The sequence below is a fragment of the Rhagoletis pomonella genome, unplaced genomic scaffold (assembly GCF_013731165.1).
Source record: "Rhagoletis pomonella isolate Grant_MI unplaced genomic scaffold, Rhpom_1.0 Rhpom_scaffold_00008, whole genome shotgun sequence".
NCBI classification, from domain to species: Eukaryota; Metazoa; Arthropoda; class Insecta; order Diptera; family Tephritidae; genus Rhagoletis; species Rhagoletis pomonella.
Genome location: NW_023458562.1, coordinates 22,121,022 through 22,131,492, shown reverse-complemented (window position 1 = coordinate 22,131,492; position 10,471 = coordinate 22,121,022). Strand labels below are relative to the sequence as shown.

The window sequence follows — 10,471 nt, the reverse complement described above, 5'->3', positions numbered from 1 at the left end:
CTCTACAGATCCGTTTATGCTATTGAAATTTAAAGAAATAAAAAAATTTTAAAAGTTTAGTTGTTGGGGTAATTTATGTCGCTCTCAATAAATTTTTGCAATAATCTTATCAACCGTTATATTAAATTACGGAGTTCCTACGATTTTTTGCGGATTACATATTGAAAACAAGGTTGGTCTACTTTTTTTCCAAAAGTTGAATCCATCAACTCGAACCAGAATGGTCCTTTTTGACCCACTGTTGGAAAAAATGGCTTATAGATGGTTAACATTTCCACTAAAATATGAAGCGCCAAATTTTTCTAACGAGAAGCGAATGTAATGAAAAACAAGTAAGAGCAGCGCTGTCTTCGGCTATGCCGAAGGCTTCATACCTTTCATGAACATCTACAAATTTTACTTTGACAGATTACTGCTTTTGAATACATCTGCATACATCGATAGAGGAGTTACATACCTATATAAAAAATCGCATCTGAACAATCAGAGGTATTGAAGATATACCTTATATTAGCACCAATCTAAGTGATTTTCACTGCTATGTGATCGGTATGTAAACAATTTATTGGGTTTAGTTTCCTACATAAAGAAGATATATCGCAAAAACTGGTATCTGAACAATCAGTGGTATAGGAGATAAAGCTTATACAGCATAGATTTTGACGATTTTCTCAGTAGACTTTGTATTATTATTTATAAAATATCTTACGAAATTTATCGGTTTTAGCTGTTCAAATAAAGGAGTTTTACAGTAAAATCCCATATCTGAACAATCATATATCATATGTTATAGTCACCCGATCCTTGTTATTTTCACTGTAAGTATTCTGTTAATAATGAGTGAAAATGGTGCGAAATTTCATGTTCCTAGCTGCATAAATGGATGAGTTATGATAAAAGACCTCATATCTGAACAATCAGTTGTATGGGGGCTGCAGGTTATAGTTACCCGATCTTTGTTATTTTCTTTGTTGATAATGAGTGGAAATAGCGCAAAATTTCATGGTCCTAGCTATATAAATGGAGGAGTTATAACGAAAAATCTCATATCTGAACAATCACTTGTATGGGAGCTATAGGTTATAGTTACCCCATCTTTTTAATTTTCACTGTAAGTTTTCTGTTGATAATTAGTGAAAACAGTGCGGAGTTTCATGTTCCTAGCTATATAAATGGAGGAGTTATAACGAAAAATTTTATATGTGAACAATCAGTTGTATGGGAGCTATATGTTATAGTGGTCCGATTCTTCCGGTTCCGACAAATGATTAATACTTTATAAAAATACGCCCACCCACCAAATTTTATCCGCATATCTCGAAAACTAAGAGACTAGATTGCATACAAACAGACGAACAGACAGACAGACGGACAGACGGACATGGCTAAATCGACTCAGCTCGACGTTCTGGTCATATAAGTATACATTTTAATGGGTCTATCTCTTTTTATTCTGGTACTTACAAACATCGGACCAAAGTTATAATACCATTTCATGCTCATGAAAGGTATAAAAATACATAGAAAAATCAACTTGTCCTTATTATATCTCCACTAATTGAGGAGTTAGATGCAAAGAGGCCGCTTCTATTAAAACTGCTTTCTGAGAGATTGGCGTTAAAGTTTTTGTTGTGTTATAACTTTCTTGTTGTGTAGTAGGTGTATAAGAAGTAGTATTGTTGTAGTATTGAAAAGAATTGTCTACTGCGGAAAAAATCGTTAGATTACCAGTATTCGACCCTAATTTAAATCTAATAAACGCTTTCGTCGAAAAATATGTTACCTATGTTTTTCTGGGTTACGCTCTTTTTGGAAAAACAAAGAAGATCATATTCTTGTCTAATGACCCAAATTATGCAAAAAAACTAATTTAAAAATGTAATTTTCATTTCGTAAAATTGTGTTTTTATACAAGTAGTATTTAGTTCCTTCAAACGATGTATTCAATGTACATACATAATGAAAATTTTGTACAAAATTCCTTAGGGGCCGCCGCCGCGCCGGTATTTTCGTAACTCGGCGGCGGCGCGTGAGGAATGACAAAAAACGGCGGCGGCGGCGGCGTGGCTCGGCGGCGTATACCTCTAGTATAGTCTACACTTTATAAAAAATTAGCGAGAAGAAATTGGAACAATAAACTTTGCATACATTGCGGAAAATTCTCTGTGCCAATACTTTTGTCCGGAAGTGTATGTGTGAATGTGCATAAAAAAAGTTTTTTTTATTCAATACCCATCCTACAATGCAAAAAAATGAAACGTGGTTTAAAATTTACAAAGCAAGGTTAGGTTATGGTTGTAACTTTAAAAAACTAAGAGCCGTGGCCGCCGTTTGCCTTAGTACACCCAGGGGGGCCCGCACCACGGAAAGAGCCTTGGGGCCCATAGATTCTAAATCCGACTGTGGTGCCTATTTTATTTTTTTTTACATCCAAACATAATGGTCTTATTTCTCTAATATAGATTTGGCCAAACTGCCGCTTTCTTTTTCAGTGGAAATTATGCTGACGCACTATATCACTATGAAAAGGGTTATAAGGAGGATCTCATTAACGACAATGAAGAGCAATTAATGAATGCCTCGCCAGAGTATGAGGAGCATGTGCGGCAATGTAAAATGGGTATTGCACGTACATCTATACGGGCAGGGGATTTCCGACGCGGCGTAAGTACTTTGGCATACTTCCATTCATTCGCTCATTTCATGGTTTGTTGTGCTTCCATAGATTCAATATGCCGTCGAACTGAACGACAAACAATTGCTTTATGACTGCGCCGAGTTATTGGCCACAGTCGGTCACTACACCGAAGCCGCTGGCTTATATGAGCGTGGCGAATACTTCGATGAGGCTTGCAGCCATTATATCAATTTGAAAATGTGGAATAAAGCAAACCAAATACTACCGCAAGTGCTAAGTACCAAATTGCATGCCGCCTACGCTAAAGCCAAGGAGGGCGATGGACAATATGAAGAGGCTATTAATAGTTATCGCATCGCTGGTGATCTGGACGCCTGCGTGCGCATATATCTGGATCATTTATGCGATCCGCATGCCGCCTCTGAGATTGTGCTCGAATCACGCTCCATGGAAGCTGCAAAGATGTTGGCGAAATTCTATCAGAAAATAGGTGATATTGAGCAGGCGCTGCAGTTTCTAGTCATTTGTGGTTGTGTGGAGGAGGCTTTCGCATTGGCTCAGCGACACAATAAGCTCAAACAACATGGCGAATTGTTGCAGCGCTACGAGAATGCCAAATCAAGCGATTATCTGGCATTGGCGCATTACTTTGAAGCCGAGAAGTATACGTTGCTGGCAGGAAAGTATTATTTCTTGGCGCGTGAATTTAGTAAGGCTTTACGTTTTCTGCTGAAAGCATCTGCATTCAGTAATGAGGAGTCTCAAGCGCTCTCGCTGGCTATTGACTGTGTAGCCACGTCGAATAATGAGCAGTTGGCCACACAATTAATTGAATTTCTGTTGGGTGAAGTGGATGGTGTGCCGAAGGATCCACGCTATCTCTTTCGGCTGTATATGGCACGCAAGCACTACAAGGACGCGGCAAAGACGGCTGTTATTGTGGCAAATCAGGAGCAGCTAGCTGGCAATTATAAGACTGCACGTGATATGCTCTTCTCGATGTATCAGGAGTTGCGTCGTAATAATTTGGCAGTCTCTGCTGATATGCGACACAACTTGATTTTGCTGCATCGTTACACTTTGGTGCGCACACACGTGAAGCTGGGCAATCATCTGCTGGCCGCCAAATTGCTAGTACAGGTTGCCGCCAACATTTCACAATTTCCAGAACGTGAGCAGAAAATATGTTTACATTTACATACATATGTTATTTTCGTAACTTTTGAGTTATCTATTGCATACACTTTCAGACATTGTGCCCATACTCACATCGACTGTTATCGAGTGTCATCGCGCTGGCCTTAAGAAGTCCGCCTTCCTTTACGCTTCGATGCTGATGCGTCCCGATTATAGGCATCAGTTGGATCCACGCTATACAAAAAAGATCGAGTCTATCGTACGTAAAGCTCCGAAAGGCATCAAAATGCTAAGTGATGACATCGACGCTGAGACAATGGAATGCCCGATATGCGGCGCCAATTTACCAAATATGGAAGTAACTTGCCACAGCTGCAAGACAACACTGCCCATTTGCATAGCCACGGGTCAACATATCATTAAACAACAGATGACCTCGTGCCCGGAATGCGATTTTCTTTGTTTTCGCGCGGAAATGGAAAAGTATGTAAATTAATGACATATAAAAAAAGAATAGCGCAAAACCCAAACAAATTTTTTTTTTTTACAGAATACTTTCTGAACTGAATGCGTGTCCGATGTGTGGGGAACATGTGGCACCAGAACAGCTGCTAGATGTCGAAGATATACGTCCTTATATATTGGCGTCGTCCTAGTTGTGTGCACTTTTTATAGTAACTTTTTATTTTAAGTTACACAAATATATGCATAGTTATTGTAGTTTTGTTATAAAGCGCCCGTTAATTTGCACGAGATTGTATTGTAATTTATATATGTGTATATATACGTGTTTGGTATAATAAAATCAATCACCTGCAGCTCAACGTTTTTAATGTGACAAATCATGCGTATCAGTACAGCAAAATTTAACGTCGTATTGGCATGACATGACGGGCAAGGCAAAGAAATCGTAAGACTTTGCGACGTCTACTACAGCTGCAGCTACAGTAAAGGAGTGCAGAATTCTGCATATTCGGCGTGGGATTGTGGTCGCCAAGTATTGTTGTTATTGTCGTTCATTGTCGTTCACCCCGGCTGGCGAGCGTCTATCCATAATCTGCATCACAGCGAGATTCTTAAACATCGACAACAGAGAAGGTCGAGATGTACAAAGGCCATGAAACCAAATCACACCATACAAACGCTTTTCTACAGCAAAAAAAGGGTGGGTTGATGAAATAACACAAACGGCGATAACGCAAATTTGTGTTAATTCCCAATTGAAAGTGAAATAACACAAATTTGTTTTATTTCATTTCTCTTTGAGCAATAACACTAACCTTTAAACTTAACAATTGAGTAATAAAGCAAAATAGTGCACCCAGCTACATTTGACAAAAAGTAGTACATGAACAAGATAAATGGACGGATTTGTAATGTATACAAATTTGAAAAAGTGACGCCCGCGTCCCCCGCCCCCTCCGTTCCTTTCACAATTATGCACTGGTGGCATTATAACCGTTTAGGAGAAATAATAAAATGATACTAGTTCACTTCTGAAACTGCTTTTTAATGTCGCAAGACATGGGAATTATTGCGTATGCTGTTATTGCTTGCACCCCACCCATCGTAGGATTATACCAGGTGAAGTAATATTAGAGTGAGAAGAGAGATTTTGAAACTGCCTTATTTGAAAAATTGCCTTTAAAATTTGACTATAAGGCAGTCGAACGTCAGAAAATAAAGCGAGAAAGCTGTTTTATTACTTCACGAGTTTATTGGTCCCATGCAATCATTTTATGGTTTTCCAGCTTAAAAAGCATGCAGATATATTTTATTAGACTTTTCATAAGTAAAAAAATTTTGTGAATATTTTTTGTTTAATTGTATTTTTGAAATAAAAAAAGTTATTTTTCCTTCGGTTTTTGTTACAAATAGTATAAATAAGCAAAGGCAAATACGGGAAAATTTATTTTATTTCCAACCTTTGCTGGAAATAAAGAAAAACTCAGATTTTGGTATTATTTCACATTTAAAAGTGAAAGTACCAGGTTGACCGAGCTTTGCCCGGAGTGCATATACTTTTTAAAGTTTTCAAGATTTGGATAGCTTTAAAAAATATTTTGGAAAAAAAAATAAAAATTGGATTTCGATATCTTAAGTAAATTTCTTACTCCAAAATTTAGGTGGCAATCCTATTCCGAAATACGGTGGAATGAATGGTACATATCATGAGCGTATACAGTATTGACCAATACAATAGCACCCCCATTTCAAAGTCATATTGTTTGCCACTCATGTTTATTTATTTATTTTTAAGAATTTCCAATTAAAATACAGTTCATTCTCTGACAAAACTCACATAAACTTAAGTTAAAAACTTTTTAAAAGTCCGCAAAAAAGTGCAACAAATTTTCACCCAAATTTCAAACTTTTTTCTCAGAAGCGGTAGAATTTTTTTGAATACACAGTTTTATAGCCCATTCGATTTTAGTCTAATAATGTGCAAGTTTCAAGTGGCTAAAAATTACCGTTGATTTTTTAGATTTTTTTTCGCCGAGGATGTTGCGGGTTTCTGCCATATAAAAATAAATTGTGTTTAGTCGTTATATGGAAGCAAATGAGACAAATAAAATTCTAAAAAATCAACGGTAATCTTTAGCGACTTGAAACTTGCACATTATTGGACTAAAATTGAATGCGCTATAAAACTGTGTACTCAAAAAAATTCTAGAGCTTCTGAGAAAAAAGTTTGAAATTTAAGGGAAAGTTTGTTGCGCTTTTTTGCGGTCTTTTAAAAGGTTTAAAACATGGGTTTATATGGGTTTTGTTAGAGAATGAACTGTATTTTAATTGAAAATTCTTAAAAACAAATAACTAAACATAAGTGGCAAACAATATCGCTTTGAAAGGGGGGTGCTATAGATATGTCCAATACTGTATGTACTGTGTATACTTAAAAAAATTGAAAATTGATTGAAATTAACAAAATAAAAATTTGTATTACATAGAAGCGTGGCAACTCTGATGGAAAATTCTTTCTGACGAAAGTTCACTACAATACCTTTTATTTGATATGCATATTGCGATGTTTTATATAAATTGGGTGGAATCGAAAATAAGTGGCAACCTTACACTATTATCTTAAAGGTAACATTTTGTATATAGGGAAAGCATTGTTTAAGAACCTCTTCTTGGTACCCATGAATAGTAAACGTTTACCTTTTTTTCTAAACAAAAAATTTAATAAATGTACGATTCAAAATAGATGGCAACCCTATTAAATATATTTTTGAATTAAGGATCTTTAAAATACCTTCCAATTGGTACCCATATTATCATGTTTAAATTGTTTTGTAACTAATTTCGAATAGGTGGCAACCTTATACGAGTCTTCTCGGAGATAGTGCCTATTCAGATAACCTTAGAATCTAAAACATTTACTGAGTACAAAATTTCATCAAAATCGTTAGAGCCGTTTCCGAGAACGCTATGGATATATATATACAAGAATTGCTCGTTTAATGTAATAAGATAAAGCAAATTTTGCGTTATTGCCGTTTGCGTTATTTCACTGCAATGCTTTTGCGACCGCTCGACTCAACACCTTTGGTTACGGAATACCAACGAATCTACTTTTGATCTGTTGAAGTTAATTTACAGTTAACTATCATTTAGATATAAGCTAATAAAACTTTGTACATAAACTAAATTTTTTTTGTAAGGCGAACCGAAGGTGTTACAACACTAGCGCCCCTTAAATCATAGTTAAGTCGTGATTCATTTACTTCTTTTCTCATAATAAAAAAAATTACTGCGCAATTTCTTCAGCATTTCAGAAGATTTTCAGTTGGCATCAGCAACATATCATCAAGGAAGCAACAAGGCTACAATATTGCGGTAATTATTACGTAGCTGGAACACACCCGGAATTAAACATTAAAGTTCTGAAAGTATTCAACCCGGTACGCGCTGGCGGTAGAAGGGGAAGAGGAAGGTCTACTCTGCGATGGAAAAGTCAGGAGGTGAAGGACTTGCCTTCAGTTGGCATTTCCAGTTGGCCTCAGTTGGTACGGCACAGAAGAGAAACGACTAGCTTTGGCAGTTATAGCGCCAAAAAAGAAGAAGAAGCGACACGTTTGTCGGAACAGTCGGCGAAAAAAGCAATCGCCTCTTCAGCAGTGGTACGAAGTGCTTGGGGAACATATGTATGCAAGATTTATTGGCTATTCGTTGCGACTGCGATCTGTCGATGCCAACCTTTCGTGGTGGTGGTTAGCCTAGATTAGGTTGGAAGGGCTGCCACCGCGCAGAGCACGAAGGCAGACATAAGCTTAAAAAAGCTCTTGTGATACCACTGGTGGAAGTCATTTGTTTCCATCCCTGCCTTAGTAGTTGAACCACCGAGTGCATTTTATATAGCACAGAAAATTGAGAATGTTCAACGAGTTCACTTCGGCAATGCAATATTTTGCAATGTTTGCAATTGCTGAAATATGTTAGTCGATGACCGTTTTCCGTTTTAATACACTATTCGAGTCGAAATTTAAGGCAATACCATGCAATTCACGTTACGACTCGACTCTTGAAATACGACTTGATACGAAACTCGAAGTGGGGGCTTTTTTAGTTTAGACTTCTAAGCCGATTTGGAAGAAAAGGGAAATATTCTGATTTTATTTCTGATATGAAGACGCTTCTTCGATAAACACCGCCAGCCAATAGAAGGCGGCTAGCAACTGAAACAATACATTATTTGAAAGACATCCTCCATAAATATATTGCAAGTTGGATGGAAAATCGGTATGTGTACCTATGATGCATTTAAATACATATGTATGTATACATATATGCACAATGCTTATTTTAATACAAACATGTATTTAAAAATACCACTTTATTTTACATTACATGGCCAGGCAACTATTTGCAATTTTAATTACTTCTCATTCTCAGAAAATACAACAAACATATTTTCTCTTAATAATCCGTTTTAATTTTTTTCACTTCATTTTTCATGTTTAGTTTCATCATTTATTAATTACAAATATATATATAATATAGTATGTATGTGTGTATATATAGAAATACGTTAAATTGTTTTGTAATTTACGTTTGTGTATGTGTTTATTCATAAACTAAATTGGTACATATATTCAACACTTGTTTTTTTCTTAATTTTCTTTACTTATGTTTTTTTATTTTGTTTATAAGTTTACACGATTGTGCTTATATTTATTATTTAACTCCATCTCTGCTCGCCTGCTTTTATTTCTGTTACATTGATATACATAATGCTAATAATTCTAATAATCATAATAAAATATAATTAATAATAATAAAAGCGCATAAGGCGCGTTCAAAAGGTTTATGCGATACAATTTGTTTGCGCTCAAAATTTTCATAGATTTTAGAACTAATTGAAATGTTTAACAAAAAAACGCGAAATTTGAATTTATCCAAGTCGAACAAAAAAACTAGAATAATTTTATAAACATAAGCGGAGTTGATTTTATTTTATTTTTTCTGTTTGCCGTAATATATTTTCTCGAATTTCGCCGCGGTTCAGTTTGAATTACAAATTTAAACTAAAAAAAAATTTTAAAGGCCTCCAATCTTATTTGCTTTGCTCTACATATTTTTCGCACTTTTTACGTTTTAATGGAATTTATTACTAATATATTTTATCATAAGTATACTTTTTGATTTTTTTAAAATCATTTTTCTAAGAATCCCGCCCAATTTTTATTAAAGCTTGCGCTTGTAATACCGTTATTTTGTATGAGTGCAGTAACTTCAATAAATCGCCTTGTTTTTGAGAGTGAATTTCCGCGAAGGATGACGTTTGATTTTGTGGGCATTTTTCTAAATCTATGAAACCATTGAAAAATACAAAATTACATTTTTAAAGTTTTTATTTCCTTTTTTGCGCTTTAGCTTTTAAGCAGCGGACTTCATTAAAAGTATGGAAAAGAAAAGTTGTAAAAAATAAATACGTATAAAAATGGGATTTTTTACATTTGAGAAATTTTTCAATTTAGATTTTTCTCATAATAAAATATATTACGAAGTATTAATTCATTCATCTTTGAATTTGGAATTGAATAGTCGACTTATTTCTGATTTATTAAAAATATGGATTACCTTTAAAAGACTACCATTGAATTCAAAATTCATAGATTATTCAGCATCGAATTCACAAAAATGTAGTTGTTTATTTTATTTTAAATTATTTCAGTTTTTAATATTAAGGAGATTCAAAAGCCATGTAAAGCGTCGTCATATCTTAAGTCTTAAAATTTTTGAAAAACCGGACTTAATTTGTTTAAGGCGATGCGCTGCGTATGATAAGACCTAATTATATTTATATATTCAGATCAGTTCAAAATCATTCCAGTGTAGTTAGAATCCTTTAAAACAATTTTAATCGTTATTTCGCATAGACAAGTTTCAAGACTTAAGATATTACGTTATTTAACACGTGTTGTGAATCCCATAATTATTTCATTTAATTTATTTTGATTTAATTTTTTTTTCATGTAGCATCGAATTTCCAAAAATTTTGTTTTTATTTTATTTTAAACTATTTGAGCTTTTCCTATTATCTCATTTAATTTGATTCAATACATTTTTTTTTGTGTTATTTTTTATTTTTTAATTTATTTTTTATTTTCCCTTATTTGATTTATTTTTTTTAATTTATTTTAATTTGCTCAAATGTTATTTGCATCGAATTCCCAAAAATTGTATTTTTTT

At 34.6% G+C, this 10,471-nt stretch overlaps 1 protein-coding gene across 2 annotated transcripts in view; it reads left to right on the top strand.

The window, feature by feature from the left end:
- The window catches only part of LOC118744412 (WD repeat-containing protein 19), a 32,965-nt gene extending 28,193 nt beyond the window's left edge, over positions 1-4,772 (top strand). Inside the window, exons 10-13 of one of the 2 annotated variants that reach the window (XM_036477420.1) lie at positions 2,493-2,664; positions 2,726-3,809; positions 3,889-4,258; positions 4,326-4,772. In XM_036477420.1, the coding sequence (XP_036333313.1) occupies positions 2,493-2,664; positions 2,726-3,809; positions 3,889-4,258; positions 4,326-4,431 (1,732 nt within the window). In that variant the 3' untranslated portion in view covers positions 4,432-4,772. Of the gene's footprint in view, positions 1-2,462; positions 2,665-2,725; positions 3,810-3,888; positions 4,259-4,325 lie in introns of both variants that reach the window. The other variant, XM_036477419.1, reaches the window with a different exon arrangement.
- Positions 4,773-10,471: the final 5,699 nt, after the last annotated feature.